General features: G+C 49.7%; 2 protein-coding genes and 1 long non-coding RNA gene across 3 annotated transcripts; 1 reads left to right on the top strand and 2 right to left on the bottom strand.

Annotated features, from left to right (window-relative positions):
- Window positions 1-2,497: 2,497 nt before the first annotated feature.
- GPN2 (GPN-loop GTPase 2) lies at window positions 2,498-13,059 on the bottom strand. Its single transcript, XM_080800457.1, has 5 exons — window positions 12,328-13,059; window positions 11,599-11,755; window positions 9,019-9,179; window positions 7,896-8,026; window positions 2,498-4,640 (listed from the first exon to the last, which is right to left on the bottom strand). Exons 1-5 carry the CDS (start codon window positions 12,736-12,738, stop codon window positions 4,568-4,570), a joined length of 933 nt encoding a protein of 310 aa, XP_080656583.1. The 5' UTR covers window positions 12,739-13,059; the 3' UTR covers window positions 2,498-4,567.
- Window positions 12,958-16,930, top strand: LOC308340939. The gene is made up of 3 exons (XR_013966644.1): window positions 12,958-13,353; window positions 15,818-15,901; window positions 16,305-16,930. It is a non-coding gene; the product is annotated as an uncharacterized lncRNA (long non-coding RNA).
- On the bottom strand, window positions 13,106-20,452 carry GPATCH3 (G-patch domain containing 3). Its single transcript, XM_080800456.1, has 7 exons — window positions 19,941-20,452; window positions 18,003-18,424; window positions 16,285-16,459; window positions 15,968-16,027; window positions 14,589-14,710; window positions 14,344-14,471; window positions 13,106-13,846 (listed from the first exon to the last, which is right to left on the bottom strand). The coding sequence occupies exons 1-7, from the start codon at window positions 20,374-20,376 to the stop codon at window positions 13,630-13,632; spliced, it is 1,560 nt and encodes a 519-aa protein (XP_080656582.1). The 5' UTR covers window positions 20,377-20,452; the 3' UTR covers window positions 13,106-13,629.
- Between the last annotated feature and the right edge of the window lie 1,305 nt (window positions 20,453-21,757).

The raw sequence follows: 21,757 nt of genomic DNA, 5'->3' as shown, positions 1-21,757 counted from the left end.
TTTTAAATCTCTTTTTTTTAAGATTTAATTTATTTGACAGAGAGATCACAAGTAGGCAGAGAGGCAGGTGTGGTGGCGGGGGGTGGGGGGGGCGGGGGAAGCAGGCTCCCTGCTGAGCAGAGAGCCCGCCGCGATCCCAGGACCCTGGGATCATGATTTGAGCCGAAGGCAGAGGCTTAACCCACTGAGCCACCCAGGCGCCCCAATAAATAAAATCTTAAAAGAAAAAAAAAAAAAGTTGGGAGAGAACTTACCCATGTTCCAGTATTCCTTTTCCTCTGTTTCTATCATTCCACAAGGACTGTGAAGGCTTCAGGATTAATGTAAGGGAAGAGGTGGTAATCCAGTGTGACGGGGAGCACGAGGGAACATTTTTTTCCTTTTTTTTTTTTAATTAACATATAATGTATTATTAGTCCCAGGGGTACTGTGTCTGTGAATTGCCAGGTACACACTTCACAGCACTCACCACAACACATACCCTCCCTAAACGAGGGAACATTTCTTGATGTTGTATTTGCACAGCAAGCAGAGAGCACCCCCCTCACTCATACACATACACACGCACACATCCTCCAATGTCCAAATGTCTGGTGTGTTTTGGGGAAAACTTGATTTGAGATTCTTGAAGCAAGAGAGCTGCAGATTTATTTAGGATGGCTTTGTAGGGGCCTCTCATTTCGCACAACTACTTCAAGGTCTTGGATGGAAAAAAAAAAATTGAAGCTTTGCTATGTATTCTGGTCCAGAGGATCTTACCAGTACTCATTTTCTCACCTCATTTGGGCTCCAAATCCCCAGCCTGTCCCCTCATAGCTCCTCAGTCTTAGGCCACCTGGATATCTGGGGCCATCTGAAGTTGGATCCTTGGCTGGAAATGAAGGATACAATGGCCTGGAAATGAGGTGTATGCTTTCCCCTGCCCTCAGCAGGCCTGATGCCATCGAATTAGGAGCTAATCCAGACTCTTCCTTCTAAAGGCTAGATGAGCACTCAACAGCCAGGGAGGAGAGAGGAAAAAAGTGAAGGAAAAGGAGTAGGGGGCTACTCAGCCTGCTAGAGAATTTCTCTTTAGGATTCTGGGGTAGCTGGGCCTCCCTATTGCTTTCAAAATTTTCAAAAACAGGGTGGATCTTAGTAGCGGTAGGATGGGTCTGCCATCACTTCCCTCCCCTTCTCGACAGCCCTGGGAAAGGAGAGAGAATCTCTGAGGTAGACCTTCCCACAGACTCTAATGGGATCAGGCTTCCTTTCTCAGCCGACTGTGGGTAAGCATTTTGCTAATTCAGAAACAGCTGAGAGCAGACCGGCTGTGCTTCAGCTCTGTGGGTTTTAGGGCGTCACTCTCACGCCTAAGCCTCTTTGTCTGCGCTGGAAACCTGTCCAATTAGCTGTGACCTCTGATAAGTTCCAAATAGTATCTTCCAATTTTTTTTTGGGGGGGGTCCCCCACTTCTTTAAATAACTCACTTTTTATAAACAATTTCACAGTAAACCTTTAACCACTCGTATAAATGGAAATGCACATATCCTAATATCAGTAGTTAGCAGAGATGACCAAGAAGGTCCCTTCTAAGGCACTCAGAGATGGTTTCCTCCCTCCAGAAGTTGGTCATGACTGCCAAGTGAGGTCTGGAAGTGAGAAGAGCACTTTCAGACAATGCCTGGGACATGCACAGTGCTGCTTTTCTGGAAGGCATTTTGGCATTATGTATCTGGAACCTGGGAAACATCAGCTGTTTCATTTCTAGGACTTAATCATAAGCTAAAAATCAGAGACTCAAAGATTTGAGTACAAAGATGTAACCACAGCACTATTAACAAGAGCAAAAAACTTGTAATAATTTAGGCTAACCATGGGAGGCTGGACGGTGAACGTCATAGCCTCACCATGAAATATTATCATACAGACATTTAAAGGGTCTTTATGTTTTTTATTTTTTTAAAGATTTTATTTATTTGACAGAAATCACAAGTAGGCAGAGAGGCAGGCAGAGACAGAGGGGGAGGCAGGCTCCCTGCCGAGCAGAGAGCCTGATGCTGGGCTCGATCCCAGGACCCTGGGTTCATGACCTGAGCCGAAGGCAGAGGCTTTAACCCACTGAGCCACCCAGGCGCCCCATCTTTGTTTTCAATTGCACGAAATAGGGTTAACTAAAAAAAGCAGGTTACAAAGCAAGTAGAACATATTCCCATCATACAAATGCTATAGCTAGGGGCGCCTGGGTGGCTCAGTGGGTTAAGCCTCTGCCTTCGGCTCGGGTCATGACCCCAGGGTCCTGGGATCGAGTCCCGCATCGGGCTCTCTGCTCGGCAGGGAGCCTGCTTCCTCCCTCTCTCTCTGCCTGCCTCTCTGCCTACTTGTGATCTCTGTCTATCAAATAAATAAAATAAAATCTTAAAAAAAAAAAAGAATTATTAAAAAAAAAACAAATGCTATAGCTATCCCTCTGCATGTACAGAAAAGTAAGACCAAAAGAAAAACACAAAATATATTAAACATTTGAATAGAAAATTTATTATAGGTTACAAGTATTTTTGATTATTCATATGTTATGGGATTATGGGTGACTTCTTTTCATTTTCCAAGTTTTTTGCTTTTCTATCAGGGAAGAAAAAAAAGAAATCTCAAGAATGGTTGCCCCCTGCCAGCCACATCGCAGGATTGTCTTTCTCATGCCCATTTCATGCTGAACAGACAGACCCAGGTGTCTCTTCTTTTCCACATTGTGCTGTCCCCTCCCCAGCACGACAGAAAATTATTTTGCCATCAGTAGAAGGTGAACAGAGGTCCATTTACTGGAGGAGAAAAAAGCCTTACTGTCACACCAAGGCCTGAAAATTAAGTTTTGGATGACTTCCATTTTCCCCACTTCAAGACTACGGCAAATACACGCTGAGAGGGCTTGGCTACAGGGCCATAAAGTTCAAATGGCACCTTCCTTCCAGCTGGCTTGCTTGGTGAGAGCCAAGGTGACGGGGTGAGCGTCAGAAACCCTGACCACAGCTCTTGGTACTATGTTCAAAAACAGCACCCACCCTCTCAGCCTACCTGATGAGGGATTTGTGCAGCAACCTGGGCGTCGGGATTCCTGGGCCCCAGGCCCCACCGGTGACTCAGTTGTCCCCAGGCTGTGCCTCCTGGCCTCAGTTTCCCTGGCTTGCTCTGTTGGTACTCCCCACCTACTGCAGGGTGTTAATAGGGGTGTGGTGCTTTGAACTTCTCAGATGAAAGAGGCTGGGGAAGCAGCACCTAGTTATTATCCCCTATCCGGCTGAGCGTGGGAGTGGAGGTCGCCTGCTTTCATACATATCCAGCTGGAGGAGCGTCCTCATGGCCCCTCACTCTTCTGCCTTCTGCTGTCTAATGCCACTTTGGAACAGATTTTCCTAAGTTGAATTCTCCAGTCGCCCAAACCACCGGTGACCTAGCATCCCCTTGATTGCTGATTCAGTAATACTCTACAGGTGTTTAAATTCTGTCTCCTGATGGGCTACAGGTCCTGTGGGAGAAGGGCTGTGGCTTTTCACTATTTAGAATTCACAATTAAGAAGTCAGCGAAGTGAACAATGAGACAGGCTGACCAAAGTTCAAACTCCTCATCTGTTTCCTCACTGTAAGATGAGGCTTCCTAATACTCTGTCTTGTCTCAATCTCCAGGAGTTGCTGTGAGAGCCCCATGAGAAGCACGTGTGTGGAAGCACTTTGTAAAATGCCAAGCCCTTCTCGCGTGTTAACAGGACCAACTGTCTGCAAATACGACTTCTGGCACAACCACCATCTGTCCCCTGCTGCCTCCAGGCTGTGGCTGCAAAAGGAGAGAGAGAAAAAAAAAAAAAAAAAAGGCCTGGGCTGCCACCTATTGGTGGAAAGTATGAACTGCATTCAACCAGTTACAAGAAGAGCAAAAGCAAACCACTGTTTCAACTCCAAAGCCATGTTCACTTTTGCCACACTCCTCACGATGTCATGTTATATACTTAATATTTTTCTTTAAATAACTCACTTTTTATATACAATTTCAAAGTAAACCTTTAATCACTCGTACAAGTGGAAAACTAGTTAACACCTGCCAAAAAGGAATACAACCGTACAATAAATACCATGAAGATGAAACGTTCAGATCTGCCATAAGCGTTGCCTGCGAAAGCTCAAGCTCGAGTCTTACTGCTAAAACCAACTATTAACAAAATCGCACAACCGGAGTCCACGTGTCAGGCCTCTAGCACAGTCTGCCCCGTATGAAGAAACGACTCTTCTGAGGAAAGGTGGCATTCCCTTGTTCTGCCTCAGCTCTCTGGGCCTGGATGGTTGGAGAAAGTTTAGAAGTTTCAAAAAGTAGAAAATAAACTGTTGTTATTTGTAACATGTTCCATCACAGCCCAAGTGGGGCCAGCATCAAATTCCTGGCAACAGCACCAAGAGCTCATTACCACCGAGGGGTGGTGGGTGCTGGGCTGGCTGGGAAGATCGCTCTCGGCTCTGCAGTCCGATGAGCTGTCCGCTGTCATGGGAGCTGCCGTGTTCTCTGGCGCAGGGTTACGCCTCTTGACCTCCAGCTTGCTGCTACAGCTGCATGGCTTCCTGCTCCACGGACTGGTCAGAGGGTGCCAGGTACTTCTCCTGGATGCCCAGGGTACTGAGGGAGGCTGAGTCAAGGCTGGTAGTGCGGGGAAGGACGCGAACTGGTCGGGGCAGGATCTGACCTCTATGGATGCTGGCTCTCCAACCCCGTCGGGCAAGGGGCTCCCACCCTTATCCCTTTCTCACCCTGATAGCTCCAGGGCTGGGTCTGAGAAGCTCCTCGAAACATCCAGACCCAAATGCTCCTGTATTTGCCTCCTCCCCACGTCACTGAGGCTCAAAGGACCGGAGAGCACGAACCCTCCGGCTGTGTTAGGGCATGTGCTCTCCAGCCAGACCACTGGGGGTTTAAATCCTGAGTTTGCCACTTCCTCTCTCCTTGTCCATAAAATGGAGTTGCTGTGAGAATCAAATGAGACAATGAATACAAAGTGCCTAGTACGGCACCTGGCACACAGCACTGCTTAGTAAGGGTTTCTGACTTCTCTTATGCCGTGGGAGGAAACTCAGGGGAGTGCAAAGATGACAACGAATTTCTGCTTGGACTATTGGGTACCTTCTACCTCTCTCTGGGACAGCGGGGAAGTGGAGCGGGAAGGCTACAAATCAGATTCACAAAGGGAAAGACTGTGACACTGCTGAGGATGCCCTGGGAGGCTGGCCGGCCTGAGGTCTGGGTGTGCGTCTGAGCAGGAGATAGCTGTTGGCCGTGCTAGGCTGGCCCACCATGGCTTTTCTACTAGATGACTCCAATGTCAGAAACCGAGGTTCTCCAACCAGGGAGACCAAGGTTTGAACTGTTCTTCCAACACATTCAGGGACAAGGCCTTGTACCTGCCACTCTCAGAGCCCCAACTGCCTCATCTGTAAGAAGGGACTGAATGAGGGGCACCTGGGTGGCTCAGTTGGTTAAGTGTCTGCCTTGGGCTCAGGTCATGATCCCAGGGTTCTGGGATCAAGCCCTGCATCGGGCTCCCTGCTCAGTGGGGAGCCTGCTTCTCCCTCTCCTTCTCTCCCTCTGCCTGCTTGTTCTTTTTCAAATAAATAAAATCTTAAAAAAGGTGGGGGGCGCTTAATGAGGTTTAAACGAGATCCTACAAGCAGGGTACGTAGCACACTGACTGAATGATGTTTGGGTTATAGTCTTTCTCTCCCCTCTCTTATGGATCCAGCCACCAAAATCCATCTCACCACTACTCAAACTGACCTGCAACCCGTGCCCCTTCCCCTTCGCTTTGCCTCAGGTGATGCCATGTTCCTGTGCGAGTCGTCCCAGAGGATCACTCAGGATGAGTGGAATCCGTCCTGCTTGACGTGCAATAATCTGAAACCTGGCTTGTCTCCAACCTGTAGTCCACGTTCCTGCGCAGGGCTCATGAAAACCTGCATCTGTCTGACCACCTGTCCGGCCCGATCTCTGCTCCCAGCCAAAGCCCCGTCCTGCCCACGAGTCACGCTGTTCTACTTGCAACCCCCCAGACATACCTCACCCCTAAACCGCCAGGCCTTTGTATCTACTGTTTTCTCTGCCTTGAATTCCCTTTCCCTCTTCGTCAGCCTGGCTAACCCTCACTTGAAGACAATGCAGCTCATGGGCCGCCCCCTCCTTCTTTATCTACACCTACACACTCCTTGGCAGAGCGGACTTTCCCCTCCTCTATACCAGTCCTTAATCATCTTATACATAGGGTGAAGTTGAACCTTAAGAGGATTAGGAGAGGGGGAGAATCTAAAATCAGCACAAATGTGTATGGTTAAAAAATAGCCTTGAGAGGCCCCTGGGTGGCTCAGTGGGTTAAGCCTCTGCCTTTGGCTCAGGTCACGATCCCAGGGTCCTGGGATCGAGCCCCGCATCGAGCTCTCTGCTTCAGCAGGGAGCCTGCTTCCCCCCGACTCTCTCTCTGCCTGCCTCTCTGCCTACTTGTGGTCTCTGTCAAATAAATAAATAAAATCTTAAAAAAAAAAAAAAAAAGAAAGAAAAAAATAGCCTTGAAAATTCCTTAAATCATCTATCAAAAAAAGTATACAGTTCTATAAATAGAATCCTGCACGATAACACATATGAATGCAGCTGCACGATAACACGTACGAATGCAGAAAGTAACGCACCATGTGCAAAAACTCACCCCACTGCTGGAATGGCCCCTTCTCTTTCTTGCTGAGCACACGCAGCTGCACTTGCCGACCGTAACTTCAAGTGTGAGGCAGCAACACAGCCCCTTCCTGGAGCCCTACACGCTCTACTGCCACCATTTACATGTGTCTGTTTCCCTGGGAGCTTGGTCTCCCACCTGTGAAGGGGCCTGCCACAGATCCGTTAAGTACTGGCTGGCATTCTCTTCCTCCATGCCCAGGACTCTGGAACCCCCTTGTCACCAGCACGCCATGTAGGTGTCAAATATCTGAAACTATCCTAGCTGGCCTGCATTTCCCTGTCCTGCCTCCCACATGGCCTCCATGACCTGACAGGCACCTACACATGACATTAGCTCCACTCCAATGCTCACTAATACAACTCTAGTTCTGAAGGTCCAGCTGCCTCCCAGACAGCTCTGGCTGTCTTCATGGTCCCCTCCAACATAGCCGATGTGACAAACCTGCCCTTTCCTCGCCTCGGGGCCAACACAACCACCCATACCACTGTATCAGCTGGAAACCTGCGAGTCGAACTTCTGCTCTACCTCCATTCATCCCATAACCATCTGGTCGCCAACTCTGGTAGCCCATCTCCTTTTATCCAATTCACACCCATCTTTCCATTCTCACCACTCATGTTTCATCTATTCTCAACTACAGACTGTGAACATTTTCCTGCCCCCACTCATATCCCTTAAATGCAATTTCTGCACTTGAAATGACTTTGAAAAAATGTACGCCTGATCATGTCACACTGTGCAGTCATACGATGCTGGTTCCCACTGCCCTCCCACGAGCTGACGTCCACACTCCTTGGCAGGGCACGCAAGTCCCCCGCTGCCAGCCCTCTACTGTCCCTACACCCCTACATCCCCCTGTCCCTTTCCCAGTCAGGACGCCAAGCACACTGAGGCCCTCGCATCTCTCCCAAATGACCACCACCCTTTCATTTCTCGGCATCTGTACTTGCTGTTCCTTCTAATCAGTCTATCCTCCCTTATCCTCAGGTACAAGCAATACTGAAGCCTAAGGGACCAGCCTTTGCACCTGAGAGACAGTCACCAGGGAGCCCAACTGGTCATCATGAATCAGTCATCGACAACGGTAGATGTGGCCATTCCTGAGCCCCATGTCTCCCCTTGGCTGTGGCTAAGAGGCTACAGAGCAAGGATACGAGGAGAAATGGAAGTCGGCTCCCATGGCAGCAGACATCATGGCCTCTAGGCTTCGCTGTTCTTGGACCCCGAAGCAGTAGCCATTGGCTTTATCCACAGCCTGCAGGACCCGCTGGATACTCTCCTTGTCCTGGCCAGGGAAGGGAGAGACAGCTCTGTGAGTGAAACAGGTGTGAGGAACTAAGGCTGTACCAAACTGCCTGCAGTCCCCGAACATCCCCCCCTGACCTTGCTCACGAAGCCTCTGGACATGCGGCTCCTGCGACTGGAGTAGCTTTCCGTGTCCCCGGAGCCCTGGCTACATCCAAGCTTTCCTGTCCAGCAACCCACCCAAATCGGAACAGGTAAGCTCCTCTCTGCACACCCTCGGTCCCCTGGGGCTACCCTCTTATAGCTCTGATCCTACCAGCTTACTACTCACAAGTTATTAACTCATCTGTCTCCCCTCTTCGACTTTGTACCCCATGAGGTCAGGGACTTATTTATTGAGGTACTCCTTGGTGCCTGGCACAGTCCTTAGCTAACTGCAGGCACCCAATAAATACATATATGATCGATGTGCTCATGCTCAGAATAGTGATACGAACAGTCCATACATCACATGATGGGAAGGAGAGATGAAAATAATGCATGTATGAGTCGTCAGCATGATGACAGAAAGTGCTCAATAAAGGGTAGTTGTTATGACTAATATTGTACACCTCACTTTCTCATTTTAGAGGAGAAAACTGTGGCATTAAGTAGGGAAGAGACAAGCTCACTCAAGCCCACAGGGGCTGGGCATTACTTGGTAAAGTTAACAGGCAGTTGCCCATCCTGAAGGAGGCTGAGAGACCTGTCTTGGGCCTTGGTCACCTCCCTTGCTGACGATTTTCTGAAATCACCCATTTTCGCACAAATGAGGGAACATTCTGCAATACAGAATCGACAGGGCCAAACTCTGGCCCACTCTCTTTATTGGAATCCTGCCCATGAGAGCCACTGGTTGTAAAACCAAGGGGACTGAATGATAGTTAGACCCAGGATAAAGACCACTGTCAAAGCCTCCTGTTCCCCTGGGCTGGTGAGATCCCAGGCACTGTCAGAGCCCAGGCAACGGCTATGCCTCTTAGTCCCCAGTACCTGAATGTTGAGAGGAATGAAGGAGACCAGACTGTAGTCTTCAATGAGCTGCACGAGTTTCTCATTGAGCTGACGATAGTGGCGGAAGAAAGGGTCAGAAGCCAGGTGGTCGAGCAGGTAGGAGAGGTCCAGGACCTCCGTGTAGTAGTCCAGGTTGAAAGCTAAGAAGAGAAACTGGGTGTTCAGGAGCAGCTGACATGAGGCTAAAAGATCCGAGGACAGGGACCATATTTCCTTTCTTTCTTCCTTTTGTCTTCATTCACTCATTCATTCATTGCTTCAGTCATTCAACAAATATTTGTTGAGGCAGTGAAATGAGATTACTCGGAAGAAAATACTTGGTTTTACCCATTGGCTCTGTCATTTCCTAGCTAGATGGGACTGCTGCGAGGATTAAATGCTCTAAGTCCCAGTGTCTGGTACACACAAGCACTTGATCCATGGTAATAAATAACAGGACTGAATGTGTCCCAAGCACAGTGCTGGGTCCCTGCCGCATGGAGCTCACGGTCAGGCAGTCACACCCCCAGAACCCGGCACATGCACCGTAAGGACTCGCAGGGCACTTCTGGTATAAATCACTTTCCCTTTCTGGGCCAGCTCCTTCTGAATGTAAAATGAGCATACCAGACTAGATGACTCCAAGTTCTAGGAATGCAAACTTCCTCTAAGAGAAGGAAAGCAGGCCTCCCTGCACTGTCCATTTCTGCTAGAAAACTCGAGCACTTGGGTTACTCAACTGGTTTGTCCCAGAACGAGGCGAGGCAATCAGGCTGTTGGATTGACCGACTCACTCCCTACACCCAACATGGGGCTCAAACTCACAACCCCAAGATCAAGAGTCACATGCTCCTCCAGCTGAGGCAGCCAGGAGCCCCTCTGTCTCCTGTCTTCTAACCAGAAACCGTCACCCCTCTGCCTGCAAGGACCAATGTCCTGGGCATTCTGACAAACTTCCTGGATTGCCTGACAGGTACATTCTTCCCCAGGAATTAAGCAATTGGGAGCCAGGGGCACCTGGGTTTGGATTTCATCTTAGCTAACATACTAGCTGTGTGACTGACCTTGGGCTATTCATATAATGTCTCTGGGCCTCAATGGCCTCATCTGATTTGCACATCAGTCTCTTACGAGGATGACGGACAAGGCAGAGATAGAAAGGTCAAGGACCACCACGTAGCCATCTGGGCTGGAGGCCAGGAAGGTGGGTGGAGAGAGGGGCTTGGGAAGACTGCAAATCTAGGCATAGATAAAATGGGGCTTCGGGGCTCACCAAGAGTGGACCAGGACTCTGGGCTGAGGCAGGCCCTCCAAGGTGCTGGCATCCCTCCATGCCCTGACTGTCAACCAGTGGGACTCCCAGGACAACGCCCTGACATGTCATGATCCTAACAACCTTTCTTCCTGTTCACTGCTCGTCATTTCAGCTTTTCTTCACCAGGTTCCTTTGTGGCTGGAGATGCTATCTAGGGAACTGAGGCCCCCAGCTCAGCACAGTAATTTTGCAGGAAAAAAGTGGTGGCCATAAGGCCCCTAGGCAACTCCCCTGCCTCCCGCTTCTCCCTCAGTCTTTCCCACCCTGATAAAGGCACCTCTGTCTGTCCACTGGGTCAGAGAGAAACCTGACAGTCATCCTTAATTCCTTGGCCTCCATGTCTAATCCACCAGGAAACCCTGTTTCTTTCCTTCTTTTTTTTTTTTTTTTTTTTTAAGATTTTATTTATTTATTTGACAGAGAGAAACACAGTGAGAGAGAGAACACAGGCAGGGGGAGTGGGAGAGGGAGAAGCAGGCTTCCCACTGAGCAGGGAGCCCAATGTGGGGCTCGATCCCAGGACACTGGGATTATGACCTGAGCTGAAGATAGACGCCCAACGACTGAGCCACCCAGGTCCCCCTAAATCCTATTTCCTGAGTGAGTTTTGGATCGATCTACTTCTCTCCATTCCCACTACCACTGTTTAGACTGCTGCAAAAACCTCCTCAAGGATCTCTGTTTGCATTCTTGCCCATTTCAATTCATTCTCCACAAAACAGCCAAAATGACATTCTTAGTTCATGCGATTTCCTTACTTGATATTCATCAGTGGCTTTCCCTGGTGCTTCAACAGTATAGGTTCTGGCCCCTGTTCACCTCTCTGACCTCATTTCCTACCACCCGCCCTGACTACTACCTCACTACCCTGAGTTTCCCCTCTCTGCCCTCCACTTTTTCCGTTAACACAAACAGCTGTTTCCCTAAGGACCTTTCCTCCTACTGGTCCCTCCACCGAGAACAGTCTTGCCTTGGCAGGCTCCTTCACACCATTCGGGTCTCAGCTCAGGTAGCACTGCTCACTCCCCTCACTGCCAACCACTCATTTTAATTCCTTTGCTGTACACATCACCAACTATATAGCTCTCTTGTCCCCAAAGCCCAGAATAATCTCTGGCCCAGAGTGGCACAAAATGAACAGGCAGGAATCAGGACCTGCCTGTGGCTATGATAACTAAGCCATGCATGGTCCCTGGAGGCAGCTCTTGTCAGCTGAGATCTGTTTCACTCCTGACTCCCTGCCTGCCCAGAAGAGGAGCTCTCACCCAGCTTCCCATAGTGCTCAATGAGGTCCATCTTGGAGAGGAGGTTGACATGGGGCAGCTCCACATGCAGCATGGTGGCCAGGGACGTACACAGTACGGAGATGAACTTGGCCGGGTCTGTGCAGTAATGAGAATCCACCAGGTGAACAGCAGTCAGCTGGAAAAGGAGGAAGAGACAGAGTGAATGGCCTGGTGAAGCAGGAAACATCAGGCCCTATGTCTTTCCCCAAAGACTGGGGACTCCTGAGGACAGAGTGCAAGCTTTCCCCATCAGTGTCCTCCTGCTTCAGCTTCATTCTCATAGTGACACTCATTTCCTTCTGCCAGGAGATAAGGAGCATTTTTCCTTACAAGATGCCTTGCACTGTGCCTCCCAGTGGGCAACTGGCTCAATTCTGATCGCACCTGACTCTATTTACTTTTGCCCAGCAAGTCACTACAACAATCACCATATCGCTTTCTACATAATGCCTTCCACACTTCCAATAATCCCAAGTTGGGTACTAGCACATCCGTTCTGCAGATGAGAAAACTGAGGTTCAGAGAAAGAAACTGACTTACCCAGGTCCACACAGCGAGTCAGTGGCAGAGCCTGAATTCGAACTCACACCAGTTTTACTCCAAAGCAACTCGGCCCCTACCTCGCTGTGTGACATGGGGGCGTGGCATCTGTCCTCCCTGTCTCAGTTCCTCCATCTGCAAAAGGAGCCTGCTCGACCCAAGACGCACCCTGAGGTCCCATTGCGCCATCTGGGAGAAGATGCTGCGCAGGGCGCCGTGGTGCGTGCAGAGTTCAACCTGGCCCGGGCAGTCGAAGAGGAAGTAGTGGCCGCGGAGGGGATCTAGCTTGGCACGCAGCCAGTCCAGGTTGGCCTCCAGGTACTCCATGCAGTAGAGTAGGCCGCCGTTGGGCCCCAGCCGCAGCGCGTCCATCACGTCGCCCAGCCCCACGAGCTCGCCCACGTCCACGGCGCACTCGTACGGCAGCCCCTCGTTGGCCGGGTCCAGGTTCACCACCGCCACGCGCCGGCCCAGCGCGCGCAGGAACTCACTCATGCCCAGGCAGTACGTGGTCTTCCCAGAGCCGGGCGGGCCGATCACCGCCTGCCCAAAGGCCGTGGTCGGGGCGGCCCCCGCCATGGGCGGCACGCTGGCCCGTACGGGGCAGATAAGTACGGTAGAGACACGAGCCGAAGGAGACGGGATTCCCGGAGTGCACTTCGATGGGGGTCGGCGTAGATCCCCGGAGGAAGTGCGGCTACCCGAGCGGTGAAACGGGACGAACGGCCCGGTACTAACCGGAGTAGCACCCGACTTCCGGATGACGTCGGAAACGGCGGGGCCCTGAGAGGAAGTCCCGCCCCCCGACGTTGGCGCAACTTGGCGACGCGGAGCATTTCTACCCGAGCGGGGGATGGTTCCTGCGTGCGGCGCTGGGGTCGCGTGGGCTTCTCTAACAGGTTTTCCCGACCGTCACCCGGCCCAAATTGGAAGAAAAAAGGGAAATCCGGTAGTGAACTTATTTATTCTCCCGTTAGGTCGCAGACCGGGGCCACCTCCTGCGGCGTTACCGCTGCCTGTCCCAGCCAGTTAGGGGAGGAGGCAAGGAGCGCCCGCCTCAAGATCGTCTCTTCCAAGCACCACGAGTCCTCTCCTCTTCCAGGTCCATTCCATTCTCTTTCTGACCTTTATAGTGACACCCCGCCCCCACAACGAAGATTGTGTTGAGAACTTCAGTCAACACAGCTGTTCAAGGTACTGGGGGAGGCAACGTGGGCAAGCTCAAACGGACTGGGGGTAGGAAACCAATGAGAGGTCATTAAAACCCTAATAGCAAAAGAGGAGGCTAGGGAGCTTTGGGGAAAAATGTCCTTGAGGTAGAGAGCCAGAAGGCAAGTTCAGAATAAAGCACCTGAACATGCTGCACGGATTGCTGCTCCCCAAGTTCTTTAGGCTGTGGTGGGAGATAAGGCCAAGGCAGAGAGCTGCCCCTGTGCAGTTATGAGTGATATAAGGAAGGCCCGGAAACTGTCACTCAGGCTCTGAAGGCTTGTCCAAGGCACAGCTGGAACTCCTCACAAAGGTCATATCTGGCCGAAACTTCATGCTGGTGGGTGGCTGGCGTCGCAGCAGTGACTCCCCTTGGTCTTGAGGTAGGGGCTCATCATAGATGGTGGAGATGAGCCCCAAGCCAGTTCCACGGGGCCTCTTCAGTTGCCCAAATGGCTGTAGCTTCTCTCCATGGTACCTGCATTAATAAAGGCTCACAGTGAGAGGGCTGCTCTCAAACTCTTTATTAGGTTGGGAAAGGACAGAGAAGCAGCTCTTACATGGCTGGTTTGTTCCAAAGACAGAGCCTTTAAATCTGGATCTTTGTTCTTCAGCCTCCTTATCTATTCATTGACAGTGCCCGCAACCTGGGGTTTCACATGCTGCTTTCATTTTAAATAGTACACAGAGTTTAGAAAAACTGTCACCATTCTGTGACTTATAAGCACTCCCTAACAGCAGTCATCAAGTCCAAACTCCTCGGACCATGGGGTATGACTGCCCTAAAGATCAATGATCCTGTCAAGTCTAAGGGCTTGGTCTTTAAAAAAAAAAAAAAAAAAAGTGCCAGACCTACATTTTCCTTTTAATTCTGCTTTGAAATTTATCCCCTAGGATGGAAGAAGGAAGGGGGAAACCAGGATATAGATGAAAGGCTAGCTGGGTCCCCCAGGGAAGTCCCTGGGTCATACTCACCCCAATCCACGCTTGCATCTAGGGTGCTGGCCATCACTATCCAGGGCCTCAGGCACCCCTGAACACTGGCTCCCCAGACCCTGGCCCTCAGCCCAGCCCTGCCGCTCCATCACCTTCCGTCCAATGCCCTGTGCAGGGAAGAGAGAAGACTCAAGAGTATGGGGTTCCTTGTTGGGGGTGGAGGGGAGGAGGAATGGGGACAGAGAAGGAAAACAGAGGGGTCAATGGCTAGGCACAGTGCTCACCTTGGTGTGGCGTTCAAAGGTGCCCACTTGGCATCTGATCACAGAGCCGTCCTCCTGGCCATCACGGAGTCTTCTTTCCAGACGCATTTGGACAGAGTCTCGGGCATCCTTGTCACCACCATCTGAGGAAGTAGAACTCAGTTTGCAGAAGGGCCTCTCTCAGCAGAGTGAGGGGGCAAAATAATCAGGTTTCTAGAGCCTCCTCACAAGATTTACATATTCATCTTTAGGATGTTTTATTACTTTTTATTTTTTATTTTTTTAAGATTTTATTTATTTATTTGACACAGAGAGAGAGATCACAAGTAGGCAGAGAGGCAGGCAGAGAAGGTGGAGGAAGCAAGCTCCCCACTGAGCAGAGGGCCCGATGTGGGGCACCATCCCAGGACCCTGAGATCATGACCTGAGCCGAAGGCAGAGACTTAACCCACTGAGCCACCCGGGTGCCCCTTACTTTTTAAAAAACTTTATTTACGGGGCACCTCAGTGGCTCAGTGGGTTAAAGCCGCACTCTCAGCTCAGGTCATGATCCCAGGGTCCTGGGATCAAGCCCCGCATTGGGCTCTCTATTCATCAGGGAGCCTGCTTCCACCTCTCTCTCTCTCTCTCTCTCTTTCTGCCTGACTCTGCCTGCTTGTGATCTCTGCCTGTCAAATAAATAAATAAAAATCTTTAAAGAAAAAAAATAAAAATAAAAAATAAAAAACTTTATTTATTTAAGAAAGACACAAGCGAGGGGAGGGATAGAGGGAGAGGGACAAGAAGACTCCCTGCTGAGCAGGGAGCCCAACTTGCGACTTGATCCCAGGACCCTGGGATCATGACCTGAGCCGAAGGCAGGCACTCAAATGACTGAGCCACCCAGAAGCCCCTGGTGTTTTATTACTTTATTATTATTTCTCTCATTAACTGGGAGCTCACCAAGAGTAGGAACCCTGGCTTTCCCATCTTACAGATGAGGAAACTGGTGCACAAAAGTTACACAGCCAAAAGATGAAAAGTGGAATTAGAACCCAGATCTTCCCCTCCCACCGTCACCCCAGGTCATTTTTGATTCCAGAATCTAAACTCTTAACCAGAGCCTGAGCTCCTGACCCTCCCACTCTACCAGGGCCTTCCCATCAGAACCAGAGCACCCTGAGGGCTGACTCCACAGAAAAAAGGGAAAAAAAAAAGAAAAAGAAAAAGAAAAAAAAGCTCTGCCCACAAGCAGCACTTACTGCACACAGGTGGAGATGTCTGAAGAGAGGAACCCTCTCAGTGGGCAGCCCCAAGGGAACTGGTCCCTTCTCAGCCTCTGCTCAGCAGGCCTGGTAAGTGTCACTGCAAGGCCAGGGTACCAGTCCCCAGTCCCTGTACTGCAACCCCCAGCCCAGTACCTGTGTCATAGTACACACTCATGTCCACGTCCCAGTCATCGGCTGTCTGTTCATCAAAGTCTGCAGATAAAAAGCATTAAACAGTAAGCGAAGGACTCACGGTTCTGTTGAGAGTTGAATCTAAACTTAGACCTGTGTTCTAGAACTTGGAGCTTTTCATTGATTTTTAAATCTCTCCTCTGGGGCGGGGGTCATTTTTTCTCCACTGATCCCCCACCCTTAAAAAGGAATGATGGGTAAGCCTCTTCACTAGCCCTTTATTGGGCCTCACTGCCAGAGAACCCTGACTGAATGGACCAGGGATCAGCCAGCATTACCTCCTTCTTCCTCCTGCCAGAACTGAGCGTCCGTGTAGAACACCAGGCCAGAGCCGCCCTTCTCCCACTTGAGCTCAATCTCCTCCTCAAAGAGCCGCTCGGTGGTGCGCTCCTGCCCGGTCACATCCTCATGCAGTGCTTCGTGACGCTCCCACTCCTCACCCCGGTCATCATCCTGGGAGAAGGCGGGGAGAGGTGACCTGCCTGTCCAGCCTCCTGGCCTCAAGCCCGCAAGGGGGGGCAGCTCTGGGCCCAGGAAGCCTGTGAGACAGGCGCTCAGCCCATTCTTCCAAATTTCTCTTAGAAGCAGCACATATTTGGCCCCTGAGGCCTTGCCCAACACATTTCTCCATCCCTCGTGTCTCAACATACCTGGCACCTTCCTCCAAGCCCGACTCCCTCTTAACCTCTGTGCTTTCAGCCATGTTGTTCCTCCTGCTAGAAATAGCTGCTCTCCTCTCTCACCACTTTCTCTTCTTCGCCGGGTAAATCCTCATCATTCAAGTTCTACAGTCCTACACGAAGCCCCCACACCGCGGCCCACAGCATTCTTGCCGGCCTCCAAACTCTTCAGTTTGGAGGTAATTGGCACGAACTGTTTAGGGCTCTATATGTTACAACATAAATAAAGAGGGGATAACAACTAATACCTATTGTCTACTCTGTGTCGGGCCCTTCTCATAACTTAGTTCCTTCGATCACCCCAACAACGCTGTGAGGTGAGTACCATCATTCCCGTTCTACAAATGAGGAGACCTGGATTCAGAGGAGTAAAATGATTTGCCTACGATGGTTCACCGTGAGAGTGGCAGAGCCAGCGTTCAAACCCAGGTCATCATACCACACAGCCTTTCCCGATGCTGCTTCTTGCCTCTTTCAAGGCAGGAAGAAATGGATCTTGGAATGTCTCTGGAATCCTGCACTAGCCTTTGCACAACTGCTCATCTAGACTTGCAGAATGATAGGATGACTCCTGGCTTGAAATCTTGGGGGCCCCTGTCTAGTTAAAACTCCCAAGAGGCCTCAGGGATCACTGCTGCAGAGCAGGTGCTGCGGACCAGTCCAGACGGTCCTATACCAAGGATGTGGTACAGATGTTAGCAACTCTGGGCTGGCAACTTTAAAGATGTAGATGACTTTTTTTTTTTTTTTAACCCAGAGTATGCATACCAAAAGGTTTCCCAAAAAAAGCACACCTTTCCTGGTTTTATGGATGAACAACTGAATTTGGAGAAAGAGGTAGAAGAAATGGCTATTTCATTGATAAAATTAGAGCAGAGGCTAGTGTCCAAGCCACAGACTCAGGGTCAGAAAATAGAGGTGACTTCTCAGCCACATACTGAAAGCACACAGAGGTTAGACAAGCAGCAAAGGGGGCCAAGTTCATATCCCAGCTCTGCCTCTACTTCCTTACATGACTTTTATCTCTTGGATCGTACATTTCCATCTATGAAAAGGATGCTCCTCACATTCCTTCTATGTGGAATGCAAAGACGACCCCTTTCAGAATATTCTGATAAAAACTCTGGCCCCTCTCCTCGAAGAAGTGCATTATTTGCACATGCAAATGCAGTTTTATGTTCAATGTCAGGGAGTTCTAACTCTTTGGAACCCTCCTAAGAAGCCCGCACGTTTAGAACTATTGTAATACACAACTGAAGAGTGATAGTTAGCCTCTCTAAGCTGCCAGCAAAGACAGGGTAGCTCACTGTACTCACATCATCTGAGTGTGACTCTTCCTCCTCCTTTTCCCCTTCCTCCTCCGGCTCTCCATGGGAGCTGGCTGGTACATCTGCTAGGCAAGTTCCCTGGGGTATTTCTTCACCTTCAGCCGTATACACAAGCTCTTCCTGCTCCACAGTCTCTGAGTCCTCATACTTGAATGGTACATTGCCATAGCGCCGGGAAGAACCTGTCTTGGGGAACTGGAGCTGCAGCTGTGTGATGATCCGCGGTGGTAGGCGGCAGGCTCGGATTAACTCCAGAAAGACCCGCAGAGGAGTCCCCACGTTCCCATTGGGCATCAGCACTGGTGGGTTCAGCTCTGGCAGTTGCCTCAGATCGGCCAGAGTGAAGGCTTCACTCTTAGCTTTCCGACTCTGCAGCTCCTTCCGGGTTTTGAAAGGAAAGGAGCCCAAACCTTGGAAAGCAGGGGAAAGAATAGCTCTTAAAACCTAGAAGCCTCCAGCAACACTTGAGCAGAACAGAACAGAATCTGTTCAACTGTTTTAGGCTAATTCTCTTTCTCCCTTTCAGACTTCTCCAGTAACTTCCTCCATTCCCTGACCAGAACCACCTAATAATTTCATGCCATTTCTCATCACCTCAGCTGAGCACACAAGTTTCTTTCAGATCTGGTTCCTCTTGACTTTTTGATTCTCAACTGCCACCAACCCCACTCCCTGCACATTCTCATATCATGTGCTTCAACCACACCAAACAATTTAACATGCCCTGAAAGTTCCATGGACTTTCACATCTTTCTGTGTCTGCAAATGCCATTTACTTTAAACACCCTTCCTTCCTACAAACTCCTGTTTCTCTTTCAGATCCAGATGAAAAGCCACATTTCCTAATCCCTCTAGATCAGTTTCTCCCTTCCCTGTCATCCCTCAACACTTGATAATAAAGAGCATAGGCTCTGGAACAATATACCTGGGTTTGTACTGTGACTCTGCCACTTCCTAGCTCTGTAACCTTGGGCAGGTAACATAATTTCAGTACCCTTCAGTATCCTCGCCTATAAAATGGGTAACAACAGCTCCGACCTTATAGGATTGCCGCAAGGAGTCAATAAGAAAACAAAAGGCTTAGAACAGTGCCCAGTAAGTACACAGGAAGTGCTCAGTAAATGTTAGCAATTAGAATGGCATCTCTGTGACAATTACCTTTTTACAAATCTGTCTTCCTCTCTGAATCCTGAGCATGTACTGTGTCTAACTGTTCTCTGCACAGCTGCTACAGTCACACTAAGTGTAGCATATATGCTTGATTTGTTGAATGAATGAATGAGAGGACTCCGAAGTGTTTCCTGTTCCCCCATCAAAGTGATTTCCCATGAAAATGGGAGCTGTCCAGAGACAAGAGATTGTCTTTTCATTTGCGTCTTCCCAAGACAGGGCTAGATAGGAAGCAACAAAGAATACAATAAAGACAAAATAAGGGATGCCTGGGTGCCTAAGTCGGTTAAGCATCTGCCTTCGGTTAGGGTTGTGATCTTGGAGTTCTGGGGGTCGAGCCCCACAACGCCTCCTTGTTTGGCGGGGAACCTGCTTCTCTCTCTGCCTGCCACTCCCCCTGCGTGTGCTCTCGCGCGCTCTCTAACAAATAAAATCTTTTGATAAAAGACAATAAGAGGATTAGAAACCTCATTTCCTTTTCTTCCTTCTGTGTCAGTGGAATTTCAACCTCTCAGATAAAGGGTCTCAGAAGGAATCTAATAAACTGGAAAATGAAGGATCATCCCATTAGACCTCTTACCGTTCTTTCCCCTGTAAGTTAGACTAACATGCAGTTGAGTCTGAAGCTCTGTCCAAAAATGATCTAAACTCTTAAAAAGTCTGATAATCAGAGACCGGATATCCCCGTCATCCCTCAAGAAAGGTGTCTCTGTTCCAGGACCGGTAGGCTCAGTCTATTATCTTTCCCATGCGTACCTGATGCCTCAGTAGGTAGCCGCAGTCTGCGGATCAAACAACGACCCGGCAGCCAAGTTCCCTGAGAATCCAACCACCGGCGGCCCGAGTACATGCGTAGAAGCTGCTGAGCTTGAGCTGCCCCCCGTACCGAGATGACGCAGCAGCAGGTGCGGGTCTGGGCGGGAGCGCATACCGGACTGGAGAGAGTGTGGGCATTGGTGACCGAACTCTGGGCGAGAACCTGGCCGACAGGAGTTAGGGCAGACTCGGGAGGAGCCTGGGAAGGACCCCGCTCAGGCCGATGTCGGTAGTGGAAACACAGGAAGCCACAGCCGCGCTGTTCCCGGAATTGGCTAAAGTAGCTCCGGAGATGGGCCGAGCGCAAACACGCGGGAATACCGCTCACTATTAAGTAGACTGTCGCCTCCTCCTCCGCCTCGCTGGGCACCGCCATCTTGGGCTGTCACATGATCGGCTGGAACTAACTCTCGCGAGAATATCACTGGCGGCGCCTCCGTCTCTGCTGTACGGTGTTGAGTAACCCGTGATTAGTTGGGCGGTTCCTGGTGGAGGAGCTGAGGAATTGTGGGGTGAGTCGTTCGGGTCGCTTTCTGGCAGGGAGAAGCCAACGATGATGAGAACACTCACCTGAGAAATGGGTTTACAGATCTCTTTCATACACATCTCTTTAGTGATGATAAAATCAGAAGCCTGCGGGAGAGGCAGGTTTTTTTAAAGGTTTTTGGTTATTGGGGATTTCCCACACCTAATCTCAGCTTTGTCCGCCCAGAGCCTGTTCAGTTGTTCATCCACTTATTCTTCCAAAGCATATTCATGCCTTCCCACAAATCTCTAAGGAAAAGATAATCCAACTGAAAAGTGGACCGAAGACACTTAACAGAAAAGAGCCTCAATCTCATTGATAATAAATGAAATGCAGTGAGACCCACTTAACCTACATCAGACGGACGAAAAAATTTAAATCCTCAAGTGTCCGTGACAGTGTAAAGCAACTGGATCTGCCGTATACTGTTGTGGAGTGTAAGCAAGTACAAATACTCTGGAAAAGGATTGGATGTTACCCGGTAGAAGTGAAGCTACGCGCATCCACTGACCCAACAATTCCACTACTATGTATGTACTTAAAAGAAATTCTTGCATATGTCTCTGTATTGGTAATACTAAATTTCTCGCTGCCTTGTGATACTGGAGAAGAGCGAAGGTTAAGAAACTCCATCCCACCCTTTTGTGTTCCGGAACACAGCTTACAGCAAAGAAACAGGCTCCTTTATATGGCTTAGATAAAACTCATGGGTGCCCCCTTGTTTACCTATGTCAAGGCTAGCAACAGACTCCAAATTCCAGTTCTTTGCCTTGTAAACGCTTAGATGAACTGCTTGTCCCCACTGATCAATCAGAGCAAAATGCTTGCTAACCAAACTTTGGTTAGTTAAGCTTTTCTTCTTCCCCTAGGTCCCTGAACTTTGCCTCCCCTACCCACCCCCCAAGTTTGAGCCAGCACACAACCCCTCCTGAGAATAGGCTGGCTTCAGGGTAAAACATTTTCTGATCTACTGTCCTGTCATGCCACTCCTGGTCATCCCACTTCCTCACATCCCGTTTTTTTTCTAGCCTTGTTTACTCTTCTTATGAATGATGGACTCCTTTTGCTGAACCCTTGAAGGCACAGGTAGCTCTCACAGTCCCATTGCAAAAGCTTCTTTCTCCCTTGCAATAGTTCCTTTCCTCTCTTGCAATAATCATTTAAAATGAAGTCTCTCTTTACTGAGTCCAGATTTGTTTTTTATTTGACAATACATATGAATATTCGTAGC

The sequence above is a fragment of the Martes martes genome, assembly GCF_963455335.1.
Source record: "Martes martes genome assembly, chromosome: 4".
NCBI lineage: Eukaryota > Metazoa > Chordata > Mammalia > Carnivora > Mustelidae > Martes > Martes martes.
The sequence above is the reverse complement of the archived record's forward strand: the minus strand, read 5'-3'. Positions and strand labels throughout refer to the sequence as shown.

Excerpts from the sequence above, each read along its gene's own strand:
- GPN2 (XM_080800457.1), bottom strand. The coding sequence starts at position 12,738 with ATGGCGGGGGCCGCCCCGACCACGGCCTTTGGGCAGGCGGTGATCGGC. Across the intron at positions 8,027-9,018 it reads TCATTCCTCTCAACATTCAG|GACAAGGAGAGTATCCAGCG; the intron begins GTACTGGGGACT and ends TTCCCTGGCCAG. Across the intron at positions 4,641-7,895 it reads GCCGACTTCCATTTCTCCTC|TACCCTGGGCATCCAGGAGA; the intron begins GTATCCTTGCTC and ends AGCCTCCCTCAG.
- GPATCH3 (XM_080800456.1), bottom strand. The coding sequence starts at position 20,376 with ATGGCGGTGCCCAGCGAGGCGGAGGAGGAGGCGACAGTCTACTTAATA. Across the intron at positions 14,472-14,588 it reads CCTTTGAACGCCACACCAAG|GGCATTGGACGGAAGGTGAT; the intron begins GTGAGCACTGTG and ends TTCCCTGCACAG. Across the intron at positions 13,847-14,343 it reads AGATGCAAGCGTGGATTGGG|GTACCATGGAGAGAAGCTAC; the intron begins GTGAGTATGACC and ends TTATTAATGCAG.